This window comes from Gorilla gorilla, chromosome 9 (assembly GCF_029281585.2).
Source record: "Gorilla gorilla gorilla isolate KB3781 chromosome 9, NHGRI_mGorGor1-v2.1_pri, whole genome shotgun sequence".
NCBI lineage: Eukaryota > Metazoa > Chordata > Mammalia > Primates > Hominidae > Gorilla > Gorilla gorilla.
The window spans coordinates 93,771,720-93,787,479 of NC_073233.2; the positions used below are offsets into that span (position 1 = coordinate 93,771,720).

Consider the following 15,760-nt stretch of genomic DNA (forward strand, 5'->3'; position numbering starts at 1 on the left):
ACTATACTTAACACCTCAAATAGCTATCAAATAGCCTATAAGAAAGTCTTTCTGCACTTTTCTATCTCTCTTTCATACCTTACAGACACTCAACAAATACTTGTTGAGTGTTAAAGAAATGTATTTGTGCCAGGAAAGAAGTTTTTATTATTTGTAGAAGAGATGGCACACTAATGAACTTGAACCAATAGGCATGCCTAGTTTACCTTAGTATTTCAAGAAGGTGTGCTTGCCCTTATAAAGTCTTAGATTTGTTTGTCGTTTTTGTCTAAATGTTTTTAGAATTCTAGAAAGCATGTTTTCTGTATGCCCACTCCTAGTTTTCCTTTAGGCTAAATTATTTATAAACAATTAGAAAGTATAAAATTATGACTATAAAACATGAACAGGGATTTTTTTTTTTCAAAAAAAACCAAACAACTTTGAAGTTTTCTCTCCAATATATATTTTAGTGAGTAAAATAGATTCAGAAACACAAAACCATTTAGGAAAGGTTTTTATCCCTAAATGTGTTTTCATAATACATTTAATAATTCACTTCAAATACTTTTTAAATTTTTTCTCATTTCCTAAGATAAATGATTCTAACACATTTTATCTTTGTTGATTCTCAGATGTCAAATAAAGGAAGATGCCGTGGAGCGATTCATGTTTCAAATAAAGACACTTAGGAAAAAGAATCAAAAATATCATGAAAGAGTGAGTATAAAATTTAGAACCTATATATAGTCATTAAATATTTACACTCATGCTTTAAAAAATTGTGGATTATGGTAAAATACACTCTAGGAAATTATATTCTTCAAAGCTTGGAATTGATTGATTTACAATCTATTTAAGTTTCTTTATACATGTGAGGCAGAAGGATACTGCTGTTCCCATTATATTAGTTATAATGTCAGCGGAAGTTGGGTTGAATTATGTTATTTAGACCCTGAAGACACTGAATCTTAACTTCAAAATTTTAAAGTTTTGAAACCACATTTATCTTTTGGCTTTTTATTTAACCAAACTATAAAACATTTGTTCTCCATTTTAAATCTCTTTGTCTTTTTTCTTTTAGATTTTCAGAGAGTATGTGTATGTAAATACCATTTGAAAAGCACAATCTCAGTTGTTAAAATTAGTAATTGCATATTTAAGACGATATACTGTTTTTATAAAATCAGATTAAAATGAATATCAAAAAGGTGCTATATATGACTATCGGGACTAAAGATCAACAGAAATAAAGTTTAGAAGCAATCAATGATAATTAACACAATTTATCCCTCAAGGTATCTCATGAATGAAGAAATACTGAGAGTGCCCCCTTTTAACACATTTATTTTATATGGGCCCTGAAACTTTCACAGTTAACTGTTTTATTTTGGCTTCTGTCTAAAAAGAGTATATCTACAAATTTTAATAGAGTCTGGAGTCAGAGACCTGAGTTTGCATCCTGACTGTACAGCTTACTGCTGATGTCATTTTGGCCAGATTTGGTATGAGCCTCAATTTCACTCTTGTAAAATGGGGATTCCTGTCTCCCCCATAGGGCTAATTTATTTGTTCATTCAGTACATATTTAGTGGATAAGACAAGCCAGTAATATAACTGTGACTCTGACACTGTCACGATTCTTAAGGTTCATTCACTTGTAATAGGGACTAAAACAGAAGCTCAGTTTGGCCTGGTGCCTGAATGCAGGCTCCACATGAGATCCAGAGCACTAAAGAGAAGTAAGTCCCATCAGTGCACCCATGCACATCCTCCAGTGATCAGCACAGGGACTTGTAGATCAGGACTTGGTTGTGGAAAGTAAAACAAATCAGGATTGAGTAATCATTTTCCCCTTAGCCCATCATTTGGAGCCAGAAATAGTTAAAGTTCTTGTTTCCATGAAGATTGGCTCAAGAATGCACATTAGTGGACCCAGCAGTGAGGAGCAAGGAAAGAAAATGCACATTAGTGGACCCAGCAGTGAGGAGCAAGGAAAGATTCTAACTACAACTCTGTATCTGAATATCATCCATTTCTTTCCTTTTATGTTGTTATTGCTGTAATTTAAACCACCATCTCTTACTTATCCTTCCCTCAAAGTACATTTTCCACAGTGCAACCAAATTACCTTTTGAATATTGTAAACCAGGTCCATTCTTTCATTCCTACTATTCTACCACAACTGCTCTAGCAAAAGTTATTAATGACTAATTTGCCAGGTCTAATAGACTCTTTTTAGTCCTTACTTTACCTCTCATCTCTTAACATCCTTCAGTGGCTTCCTATTGCACAGAAAATAAAATCTATCGTCTTTACTAAAGTCTTCAGCGCCCTTCAAAATCTGACCCCTGTTCACCTCTCAAACCTTGTCTCCAGCTGCTGATGGAGGATTTTTTGCTCCTTAGCTCAGCTAGGTCTGGGTTCTTGACTCACAACCAGGAAGAGGTAGGCATGCAAACATGAGAAGAGTGAGCAAGGTGGGAAGTTTTATTGAGTGATGAAACAGCTTTTAGCAGGGAGGGGATGCAGGGGTGGTCCCCCTACCCAAAGGCAGGAAAGTTCCCAATATGGCTGAGCCCAGGGATTTTTATGGGTTCAGAGTAGAGACTGTGTGCTGATTGGTTTCTGAGTATGCAAAAAATGTTAGGGTGGGCACAATAGTGTAGAAAACCAATTAGGAAAGGGTAGGTATATGTAAAATAGGTGAAGGATGAGGACCAATCAGAGGAAAGCTCGCCAAACAGGAAGGCGGGTTAGCAATATGGTTGGAGGATTTACCCAGGACTGTTTCCAGCTTGAAGGTTGGATTTCACTGGGCACCGGCCCCATCTGCCTAGGCATTTGTCTGCCTCCTGCCTCTATCACTGCTCCACTTTTTGCTTACCATCTCTTCTTTGAAATCTTGAAAAACCAATCTATTTATTTATGCCTTTACTCATGCTGTTTCCTCTTCCTGGAATGCTTTTTTCTTGGTTAGCTCCTTTTCATTCCCCCAACCTAAGTTGGAATATTGTGTAAAATTATATCTCCATTATTAAACAGCAAGCTTTTTAGGCAGCAGCAATCCAGTCTTACTTCTTTGTTTCTCCAGAAGAGTCCAGCTTGAGTAGGTGTTCAATAAATATTTGTTGAGTTGATTCATGCTAACACTAGTGGAAGAAAAAATGTTTTGAGGTTATAGATATTTAACATGACTCATGTTTTCTCTTCAGTTATTTCAAAATCAGAAATGCCCCTCTTCTTCCCTACACATCATCTCTTCCTATGTATATTTAGTTCTGTTTGGATTATCACCCCATTTATTATCTTTCTCTCAGTTTGCATTCATTGCTCCACCTACCTCATTAGATGTTCCATAGTTCACTCTGTCTACTTCCCTACTCTCCATTCACTCTTTCATTCCTACTATTCCACCACAACTGCTCTAGCAAAAGTTATTAATGACCAATTTGCCAGGTCCAATAGACTCTTTTTAGTCCTTTCTTTACCTCTCACCTCTTCAGCAGCCACTTCCTTTATCTTAAAACCCTTTTCTCCTTTGGGTTCCAGGACCTCACTGCATCTTAACTACTTCACTGACCATTTCTTCTCATTTTTCATTCACTGCTCTTTGCCTAGACCCATCCCTTAATTATCACATTTAGCAGAGTTCTGATCTCAACCCTTTTCTCTCACTCCTTTTTGGGGTCATCTCACTTAACACTATGGCTTCAAATAACCATCTATTTGTTAATAATTTTCATATCTATATTTGATAAATTTCATAATATTGTACACCAAAAAAAAAGAGTGTATGTACAAATGGAAATGAATAAAGTCTCTAGCTTAGTTAATAACATTGTACTAATGTCACTTTCCTGGATTTGATAATGTACTATGGTTATGTAGAATCTTATCACTGGGGAAAGTAAGGTGAATAGTAGATTGGAACTCTCTGCTCTGTTTTGGCAACTTCCTTTCTTGTTTTTTCATTTGTTTGTTTGAGACAGTCTCACTCCATCACCCAGGCTGGAGTGCAGTGGCGCGATCTCTGCTCACTACAATCTCCACCTCCCAGTTTCAAGGGATTCTCGTGCCTCAGCCACCCAAATAGCTGGGATTACAGGCATGCGCCACCACACCCAACTAATTTGTGTACTTTTTGTAGAGACGGGGTTTCACTGTGTTGGCCAGGCTGGTCTCAAACTCTTGACCTCAAGTGATCCATTTGCCTCAGCTTCCCAAAATGTTGGGATTACAGGTGTGAGCCACCACACCCAGCCTCTTTTCTTGTTCTTATGAGTCTTAAAAAGTTAAAAGGGTAAGCGTGACATGACTATATGAAAACAAAATCAATCTTTTTTTTGTAGCTTATTTACTGAATATCCTTTTTCCATTTTTATAATGTGATAATTATTGTTACCTTAAATAGTAATTATTTACCTCACTTTGTAGGATAAACATATTTTTAGCACATTAGTGATACAGCTAACTAAATTTCGTTTCTGTATATTACTCAAAATAATTTTTGAGACATTGAATTCTGTCAAATGCTATCAGACACATTCTCCTTCCATTCAAAATTCATATGGGGTTTGGGAAGTTTAATACAGAAGATATTAAATTTATATATAATGTCAAATAGTGTTTAATAATGCTTATGCAGGCCAGGCACAGTGGCTCATGCCTGTAATCCCAACACTTTGGGAGGCCAAGGCAGGAGGATCACTTGAGGCCAGGAGTTTTGAGACCAGCCTGGGCAACATAGTGAGAGCCTGTCTCTACAAAAAATTGTAGAAAGTAGCCAGGTGCAGTGGTGTGCACCTGTAGTCCCACCTACTCAGGGGGCTGAGGCAGGAAGATGCTTGAGCCCAGGAGTTTGAGGTTACAGTGAGCTATGACCATGCCACTGTACTCCAGCTTGGGCAACAGACTAAGATCCTGTCTCTAAAATGGCAAAAATTAAACAATTTTTTTTTAATTTTGTAAATGAAAAATATCACATGCTTGAAAAGAGTAGTCATTGTGTTAAATATTTGATCTAGGAGATCTGGATTTATTTTAAGAAGTATTGTGTCAAGTATGGAAAGAAAACTAAAATTTCTTTGTATATTATATACATTTCTTTGTCACTTGTATGTAGTGGTTTTAAAGTTACCACTCTTTGGAATTTTTTGCTTGTATATCATGGTAAATATTTTTGAGCTGGGATTGAATTTAGAGGCCATTGTTGTCTTACTAAAATTAACTAACATAAGTAAAATCAGATATCTTTACTTAGGATTCAAAACATAGTTGATAAAGGAATTTTCCACTTCTACAAAAATAAGTGGAAAAGTCCATATTAAGAAAAAGTATTAGCAGAGCAATAGTTTGGCAAGTGATATTTCCATTACTATTATTCAAGTTTCTATAAATATTTCATTTTAAAATAACATGTCAAACTAAAATAATTCAATTTATTTATAAGCAAACAAAACATGAATCTATTTCATTTCAAAAAATAGAATATCTGAGAATTGGTTAAAGAGTAGTAAATTATTTATTTTTCAGTTGTTAATATTCATTGGCCTTCATTTTTTAGTTAAACTTCATTTTGAAATAAGTATAGATTAACTTATAGTTATAAAAATGATATAAAAATGATAGAAAAGTCCTATGTACCTACTACCTAGCTTCTCATAACATACTACAAAATCACAGTACAATATTATAACTAGGATATTGACAAGATTAACATGGAAAGTCAAGATACAGAAGATTTCCTTCACCACAAGTATCCCTCATGTGACCTTTAAAGCCACTCACTCCCCTCCCATTTCTGCCCCCTCATTAGACCCTGGCAACCATTACTCTGTTCTCCATTATTATAACGTTACTTCAGGAATGTTATACAAATGGAATCATACAATAAGTAACCCTTTGGTACTTGGCTTTTTAAAATTCAGCATAATTCTCTGGAGGTACATCCAGTTTGTTGTGTGTGTTATCAGTTAGTTTCTTTGTATTGCTGACTAGTAGCATGGTGGGGATGTACCAGTTTGTTTAACCATTCACCTGGAGGACATCTGGGTTGTTTCCAGTTATTGGACATTTTACATAAAGCTAATATAAACATTCATGGACAGGTATTTGTAAGAACAAAAGTTTTCATTTCTTTGGAATAAATGCCCAGGAGTTCAATTTCTGGGTAGTATGATAGTTACATGTTAGTTTTTAAAGAAACTGTTGAACTACTTTCCAAACTGGCTGTACCTTTTACATTCCCACCATCATATAAGAGGGATCCAGTTTCTCCTCATCCTCTCCAGAATTTAGTGATGCCGCTATGCACTATTTTATGTTAGCCTTCTGGTAGGTGTGTAGTAATATCTTAGTGTGGTTTTAATTTGCATTTCCCTAGTGGCTAATGATGTTGAATATCTTTTCATGTGCTTTTTTGTCTTTTGCTAATTTTATAATTAGACTTTTTGTACTCTTGAGTTTTACGTATATATATAATCTTCTAAAACTAGTCCTTTCTTGGATATGTTATTTGCAAATATTTTCTCCTAGTCTGTAGTTTGTCTTTCATCCTCACAAAAAGGTCTGTAACAGAGTAAAAGTTTTTAATTTTAATGAAGTCCAGTTTATCAATTTTTCCTTTATGGATTATGCTTTCAGTGTCAAGTTTTCAAACTCTTTGCCTAGCCCTAAATCTCAAAGATTTTCTCCTATGTTTTATTCTAAAATTTTTGTAGTTTCACCCTTTACATTTAAATCATGGTCCATTTTGAGTTAGTTTGTGTATAAGGTGTGAGGCTTAGATCAAGATTCTTCTTTTTTTTTCTACCTGCAGATGTCCAGTTGCGTCTGCACTATTAGTTGATAAAGCTATCTTTCCTGCATTGAATTGCTTTCATACCTTTGTCAAAAATCAGTTTGACATTGAATAGGCATTTCTCCAAAGAAGATATACAAATGGCTAACAAGCATATGAAAAGATGCTCAACATAGTTATTAGAGAAATGCAAATAAAAACCACAACGAGGTACCATTTTCTCCTAATAACTGAGCCTCAAAATACATAAAGTAAAATTTGATAAGGATAAGTTTGAGGATTAACAATTTTTTTTTTTTTTGAGATGGAGTTTTGCTTTGTTGCCCAAGCTGGAGTGCAGTGGCATGATCTCAGCTCACTGCAACCTCTACCTCCTGGGTTCAAACGATTCTGCTGCCTCAGCCTCCTCAGTAGCTGGGATTACAAGCAGCCGCCACCATGCCCGGCTAATTTTGTATTTTTAATAGAGATGTGGTTTCACCATATTGTCCAGGCTGGTCTTGAACTGACCTCAGGGGATCCGCTCGCCTCAGCCTCCCAAAGTGTTGGAATTACAGGTGTGAGCCACCGCGCCCCACCTTGTGTGGGTCTGTTTCTGAGTTCTCTATTCTCTTCAGTTGATCTCTATGCCTACCCCTCTGTCTATACCATATAGTCTTGATTACTATAGCTATATAATACGTCTTGAAATAAGGTAAATTAATTCCTCTTACTTTATTCTTGTTTTTCAAAATCATTTTAGCTATACTGGTTCCTTTGTCTTCCCATATAAATTTTAGAATTATCTTGTATATATTTGCCCCCTGACCCAAAGAAAACTTACTAAGCTTTACATAGGGATTATATTAAAGCTGTATATCAAAATTGGGATATCTTTACTATGCTGTCTTCCAATCCATGAACATGATATGTTTCTCCATTTATTTAGATCTTGTTTTATTTTTATTTATTTAATTTATTTATTTATTGAGACAGGATCTCTTTCAGTCACTCAGCCTTGAGTGCAGTGGCACAATTCTGGCTCACTGCAGCCTCAACCTTCTGGGCTCCCACCTCAGCCTTCCAAGTAGCTGGGACTACAGGCATGCACCACCACACCTGGCTAATTTTTAAATTTTCTGTAGAGATGGGGTTTCACCCTGTTGCCCAGGCTGGTCTTGAACTCCTAAGCTCAAGCAATTCACCTTCCTTGGCCTCCCAAAGTGCAGGGATTACAGGCAAGAGCCACTGTGCTGGGCCCAGATCTTGATTTTTTTTTTTAATCAGCATTTTCTAGTTTTCACTATGCAAGTCCTATACATGTTTTGTTAGATATTTTCGCTGGGTCTAGCATTCTAGATGGACAGTTCTTTATTTTCATCACATAAAAAATAATGTGCCACTTCCTATTACCTTTCTTCTAGCTAGCATGGTTTCTGATGAAAAATATGCTGACATAGTTTGAGTACCCCTTAACTGAAATTCTTGGGACCAGAAGTGTTTCCAATTTCAGATTCTTTTACATTTTGGAATATCTGCATATACAGAATGATATATCTTGGGGATGGGACTCAAGTCTAAACATGAAATTCATTTATGTTACATATACACCTTATACACATAACCTGAAGTTAACTTTATTTTCCCCTTGGGGATGCTGAATAAACTGTGTTTGGTGTGCCTGCATTTTGACTGCAACCTGTCACATGACATCAGGTGTGTCATTTTCCATTTGTGGCATCATGTTAGTACTCAAGAAGTTTCAGATTTTAGGCTGGGCACAGTGGCTCATGCCTGTAATCCCAGCACTTTGGGAGGCCGCAGCAGATGGATCACCTGAGGTCAGGAGTTCGAGACCAGCCTGGCCAACATGGTGAAATCCCGTCTCTACTAAAAATACAAAAAAAAAATTAGCCAGGTGTGGTGGTGGGCGTCTATAATCCCAGCTACTTGGGAGGCTGAGGCAGGAGAATCGCTTGAACCAGGGAAGTAGAGGTTGCAGTGAGCCAAGATCCCACCACTGCACGCCAGCCTTGGTGACAGAGCAAGACTCTATCCGCCCCCAAAAAAAAAAAAAGTTTCAGATTTTAAAGCATTTCAGATTTTGAATTTTCTTATTTTTATTTTTTGAAACTGGGTCTTTCTCTGTCACCCAAGCTGGAGTGCTATGGTGCGATCATAGCTCACTGTAACCTCAAACTCCTGGGCTAAAGCGATCCTCCCTCCTCAGCCTCCTGAATAGCTGAGACTACAAGCACCACCATGCCTGACTAAATTTTAAATTTTTTGTAGAGACAGGGTCTCACTATGTTGTCCAGGCTAGTCTTGAACTCCTGGCCTCAAGTAATCCCCCCACCTCTGCCTCCCAAAGCACTGGAATTACAGGCATGAGCCACCACACGCTGCCCAGATTTTGGATATTCTAATTAGGTATGCCCTGTATGCTAATTGTTTTTCTCCTATAGGTAAGGTGTGGTTTTTCTCTGACTGCTTTTAAGACTTTTCCCTTGTATTTAGTTTTCAGAAGTTTGATTATGATGTGTCTTAACATGGATTTCTTTCTGCTTATCTTGTTTGGGGTATGCTTAGCTTCCTGAATTCATAGGTTTATGTCTCTTGGAAATTTGGGAAGTTTCCAGCCATTATTTATTTGAGTACTTTTTCAGTCCTGCCCTCTTTCTCTCCCTCTAATACTCCAGTAACATGAATCTTTTGTTATAGGCCAGGCTTGCTGGCTCACACCTGTAATCCCAGCACTTTGAGAGGTCAAGGGAGTTTCAGACCAGCATAGCAACATAGCAAGACCTCATCTCTAAAAATAATAATAATAATAATAATAATAATAATAATTCTAAAATGTCAGCCACCTTAGTATTGGCATCTACATATTGTCATTTTTCATTTAGTTTACAATCTTCCTGGTTCTTGGTATGATGAGTGATTTATTGAAACCTGGACTTTTTTTTATAATGTCATAAGACTCTAGATCTTATTTGTAATCTTCTGTTTTACCTAGCTTTTATTGGCATTGCTCTGCCAGGGGAAGTAGGGATACCACCTCATAATGCCTGATGGAAGTAGAAGTCCAGGCTTCCCACTTGCCTTCCTGTGATACCCAAAGGCCGGGAACTTCTTGACTCTATTTTGAGGAAACATAGTGTACATAGTTGATCAAACGTGAATTACTGTTGATTTTCATGACAGAATAGCCGCTTAAAAGAAGAACAGATTTGGCACATACGGCATCTACTAAAGGAACTGAGTGAAGAGAAGGCAGAGGGATTGCCAGTTGTAACAAGAGAGGATGTTGAAGAAGCGATGAAGGAAAAATGGAAGTTTGAAAGAGACCAGGAAAAAAACTTGAGAGGTGATTTAGGAACATAGAAAACTATCATAGAGTTGTGCCAAGTTATTTCTTGAATATATTAATGCTTTATTCTTCCAATATGTTCAAAATGCTGTAAGTGTATTTTAAATGGCATCATTACCACCGCAGCCACAAACACATGTAGCTAAATGGGCAGGAGAGGGAAATAATAAAGTGGGTAGAGGTAATGAAGCCAAGCAAGGAGGTGGAAGAAGGGTAGTGATCAAAAACAGATGAAATTTATCTGACTGTTTTTTTTGGGATAGGGTGTAGTTCAGTCACCCAGGCTGGAGTACAGTGGTGCGATCTCAGCTTACTGCAATCTTAACCTCCTGGGCTCATGCAGTCCTCCCACCTCAGCCTCCCAAGTAGCTGGGACTCCAGGTGCACACCACTATGCCTGAGAATTTTGTTCCTTTTTTGTAGAGATGAGGTCTTGCTATGTTGCCCAGGCTGGTCTCGAACTCCTGGGCTCAAGGGATAGTCCCACCTCAGTCTCCCAAAGTTCTGGGATTACAGGCGTGAGCCACCATGCCCAGCCTCATCTGACTCTTACAACAGGACAGTATCTTGTTAAACACCATTACTCATAGTAGGGTTTTGTTCTTTTTCTTTTTTTTCTTTTTTTTTTTTTAATTCTGTTGTTTGGTGGTTTCATTGACTTCAGCTTCAGCTTAGATTTGGGAATGATAAGGCAAATATAACCATGAAAGATGTTTCTCCCAATATCTCTAAGGGAGCCAAGCACCCCATTAGATGGGGGAAATAGGGATTAGCGTTGGGAAAGGGGAAGTTTGGAGAACATGGGTAGTAATGACACTAGGTGCAGGCAATGAAAGACCCAGGGCATACTCTTGCTGTAGGCTTAGGAAATACCATGGTACTGAGGGTAAATCACGCAGTTCTGACATACACATTTTGAAATTCCTATTCTTTCATTCTAAACTTGCTGCTAAGATTTCTAGGACCACTTTTGCCAAAACCTCCATAAATAACATCCCTGCTAGGAAGCTGGAAAACACGAGAAAGAGACCTAAGTGCTATCATTTGTTAGCCCTTAGGAAATCCACGTATTTCTGGATTTCTCCAAGTGCCTACTTAGCTGAGCACTTTGCACACAGCAGGCTCTCCACTCAATAGATATTTGCTGTTTTGAGTGAAATCGTTTCCAAGACCAAACATCAATAGGCAAGTTTCATTTTTAGGGGAGTCCAAAACTGTTCCCATAGACCTCCTCCTACCCAAGTCTCTTCATTGGCAATAGGGATGTCATGACGTGGTAGATAGTATATTTTGCACAACTTCTTTCCAAAAGAGTTCTGCTTATGTTTGGAAGGAATACTTTAATAAGTCCCTTGAGATGGAATGAGACCCCAAAGGATGCTCAGGTATGCTCGCTAAACTGCCTTCTAAAGGAATGGGCCCAGTTAGTTGAGATGCGCCTGTTGATGGTTTGGGCTGAGCATGGGGATGTTCATATAAGACTGGGCCACACGGCATGACTGAGCACAATAGAGGAGGACTGGACATGCATGGGAAGAAAGGAAGCTCACAGACATGGAGGAAGAGAGGGAAAGTAAGAGAACAGAAGTGTCTGGAAAACATTTCCGAGGTAGTCACTTTATGTCCCAGGTAGTCCCTTGCAACTCATTTTGGTATGGAGCAGCAGCAAGTGCTTCACCTATCAGCTTGTTACAATGCCAATTCTCAGGCCCCACCCAGACCTACTGAATCAGAATCCGCATTCTGACAAGATCCCAGGGGATTCCTATGCACAGTAAGGTTTGAGAAATACTGCTGCAACCCTTTTCATCCAACTTTTAGTAAGGACTCTTTCAGTTGCAAGGATAAAAAATCCAACTCAAACTAGCCTAAGCATAAAGGGGATGTTAGTCTTTTCACATCACTTAACACAGAAAGACAGAGTGCTTCTGACCTGGATACAAGGCTTCACATGCTGTCAGGTCTCAGCTTAAACAAACAAACAAAAATCTCTGGGGCGTATGTGTTACTAGAAGGGAAGGGAAGAAGTTCTAAGAAAGTAGAAAAACAGCCACTACATCCATCTCCCTTTTACAATCTTCAGTGACATCTACCAACCCTCCCCTCGAAGGCCAAATGGGGCACTGGCCTGAGACATAGCAGTCTGCTCGAATGAGAGAACAACTACCCATCTGGCTTATAGTAGTACTGATAATTGTTTAATGAAAATAACCACCATTTGTTAAGAGATTTTAAATATAGTATCTTGTGGCCAGGCATGGTGACTCATGCCTGTAATCCTAGCACTTTGGGACGCCAAGGCGGGCAGACTGCCTGAGGTCAGGAGTTCGAGACCAGCCTGGCCAACATAGTGAAACCCTGTCTCTACTAAAAATACAAAATTAGCCGGACGTGGTGGTGGGTGCCTGTGATCTCAGCTACTTGGGAGACTGAGGCAGGAGAATCACTTGAACCTGGGAGGTGGAGGTTGCAGTGAGCCGAGATCGCACCACTGCTCTCCAGTCTGAGTGACAGAGCAAAACTCCATCTCAAAAAAAAAAAAATTAGTATCTTGTGTACATCTTTGGAAAAAGATGAGTCCTGAGTCCTTCTGGACCTCTGGACTGAAGAATATCACCCTGGCCTGATTGAAATGCTTCAGTCATTCAACAGACATTTATTGAGCACCAACTAATTGCCAGGCTCTGTGCTAAGTGCTGGATTTACAGAGATGAATATAATGTAGTCTTGCCTTCAAAGAACTCTCAAACAAGGTGATATATGGTGATGAGACAAACAGCCATTAAGTTTGTTGTACTTGACTCTTTTGTAATGCTTCTTTTTCAAAAATATTCAGCAACATGATATTCGGCCTAAAGATTGAATAGAATATCATGTTTAGCAAACAAAGTTTATATCCCTGAAATAGTTCAATATTTGTACATATTTAACTAGGGAACTTGCCCATCACTCTGGTTTTACCAAAGGGGGGTGGGAAAAGACATGTTATTATGACTATCAGAGGCTATCATTTCATACAAGAGAAATCCAAATAAATGAACTTTAGATGACTGAATCAAACAATTTACTTACAAAAATGGTTGCCAAGGACCTGGGAAGGACACAAGTTGAAATCACTTTTGCTCAGAGGGTATAATGGCCAGAAAAATGACAATTTCCTAATAAAGATTACATATTATACATATTATATGATACGCTATACAAAATAGGACCCTTATTAAGCTATCACAGGAATGATGTAAACTTGCAGCTTCCTAGGCATATGGGTTGTCTATTATGTCTTTCAATCAACCCTCAAACCACACATCTACTTTGTAATCAGAAGTTTAATTTTGCTTAGATTTTGAATCAGGGGAGATAGATAAACAATAGTTTGAATAGTTTAGAATTTCCTAAATTTTAGATATAAAATAGCATTTATGAGTTAACAGTATTTTAATATCAGATCTTAACTTCTTAAAACCAGATTGCAACATATAATGGTTGCAAGGAAAATAGAAATGACACAGTGTCTTTATTTTCAACAGATATGCACATGCAAATAAGTAATGCTGAGAAACTATTTCTTGAGAAACTCAGTGAAAAGGAATATTGGGAGGAGTACAAGAATGTAGGGAGTGAACGACATGCTAAACTCATTACCTCCTTACAAAATGACATCAACACAGTTAAAGAGAATGCAGAGAAAATGTCAGGTCAGTTGCAACAAAACTAGTTCAAGTTCAGTAAAAAACATCTTTAGTAGGGCATACATTGATGGAAGAAAAAAGTGCATACTCCCTGAATCATTCATTACTCTGCTGTCAGCACAAGCAGCTGTGAGCCTAAGGGTAAAGGTGGAGGGAGGCAGCAGAAAAATGATCCCAGGACCACCTGTGAAACTGAGAAGGGGAAATAAAGAAATGGGCGGGTGGGGGGCAGTGTGCAGAAGCCCTGTGACCAAGTGACTTTAAGAAAGACGCTTCTGGCTGGATGCGGTGGCTCATGCCTGTAATCTCAACAGCCTGAGGCTGGAGGATCGCTTGAGCCCAGAAGTTTGAGACCAGCCTGGGCAACACAGTGAGACCGTATCTCTACAAAAAATTAAAAAATCAGTTGGGCATGGTGGCTCGTGCCTGTAGCCCCAGCTACTTGAGAGGCTGAGGTGGGAGGATCAGTTGAGCCCCATGGTCAAGGCTGCAGAGAGCTGTGATTGTGCCACTGCATTCCAGCCTGGGTGACAGAGCAGACCTTGTCTCAAAAAAAAGAAGAAAGAATCTTCATTCAATGGATGGGGTCTGTATGTTTCCACACTGGGACAGAAGCAATTCCACCAAGATAGGAGTGTCCTGAGGCCAGGTTATATTAGAAAGAGAATTCACCTGGAGCAAGCTAAGTCAGCTTAGCCAGGCTGGATAGCCAGAATCATCATGGAGAAATGTCAAAGTCAATTAAGTTGTAACCAGGGAAAAACTGGGGAACAAACACGAGATGAGAAGTGGAGAGGCTATAGAGTAGGATGCCGTCAGGAGCAATGAAGCTTACCAGGACTAGATCTGGACACGATGAGGGCCAGCTGTCTGTTACTGAGGCAAGCATAGTGGCTTAAAAGAACACCAGAGACCCAGACACAGAAGAGTCATAGGACAGAATTAATGGGGGAAATCTGGCCCAAAAGAGTTGCTGTGGGTGGACAACAGTCCAGGACCCAGCTGGAGATAGTGCCCTGCGTTGTGGAGGGGTTCCTGTGGGTGGTTCCCATGTTCCCCTATCAGGGCTCTCTGCTTGTGGACCAATTTGTATGTAAGTTTCTCAGCTTAGGGCCTCTGCACCACAGTGGTGGTGTAAACTTGGCCCCATATCAGTCTGGGCTTGAAGTTCCAATTTGTCAAAAGGTTCTTCTTCTGAAAAGAGAACAAGAGTGCCAGCCTGCTACTCCCTCTGTCCCCACTCAAATCCTCTCCCACTATTACCAGTTTCTTATTTAGCAGTCAGAAATATTCTATGCATATATATATATATATATCACAAATAGCATGCTATAAATATGATGTCTTACTTACTTTTCATGTAACAACATGAACATCCTTCTAAATCAGTATATCTTAATACTGCCTCATTCTTCCAGTGGTTGCATGGTTTTATTGTACCTTTTTTTTTTTTTTTTTTCGAGACACGGTCTCACTCTGTCACCCAAGATGAAGTGCAATTGCATGAACACAGCTCACTGCAGCCTCAACCTCCCAGGCTCAAACGATCCTCCCATCTCAGTCTCCTGAGTAGCTGGGACAGCAGGCATGTGCCACCATACCTAGCTAATTTTATTTATTTTTTGTAGAGGTCTCACTGTGTTTCCCAGGCTGGTAACCATAATTTTTTGGCCAGTTTCTTACACATAAGCATTAAGGTTGTTTCTAGTGTTTTAGTATTACAAATAATGCTGCAATGACTATCTTTACACATGTCTCATTTTCCTATGACAAATATTCTTGTATTTATGTCATTTCACTTATGTGTATCTCTGAAAGAAATGGTTGTGTGAAACAGACTATTGTACTGTGATAAATGTGGCCCTCCATAAAGGTTGTATCAAGTGGTACTTCTAACAGTATGCATGAGGATACCTATTTTCCCACATCTTCAGCAACAGG

At 38.6% G+C, this 15,760-nt stretch overlaps 1 protein-coding gene across 22 annotated transcripts in view; it reads left to right on the forward strand.

Annotated features, from left to right (window-relative positions):
* The window catches only part of CCDC83 (coiled-coil domain containing 83), a 124,756-nt gene that overhangs the window by 21,151 nt on the left and 87,845 nt on the right, over positions 1–15,760 (forward strand). For 20 of the 22 annotated variants that reach the window (XM_063710770.1, XM_055355651.2, XM_063710778.1 and 17 more), the window contains 3 exons: positions 615–699; positions 9,965–10,127; positions 13,658–13,825. In XM_063710770.1, the coding sequence (XP_063566840.1) occupies positions 615–699; positions 9,965–10,127; positions 13,658–13,825 (416 nt within the window). The remainder of the gene's footprint in view (positions 1–614; positions 700–9,964; positions 10,128–13,657; positions 13,826–15,760) is intronic. The other 2 variants (XM_019037038.4, XM_063710777.1) reach the window with 1 other exon arrangement.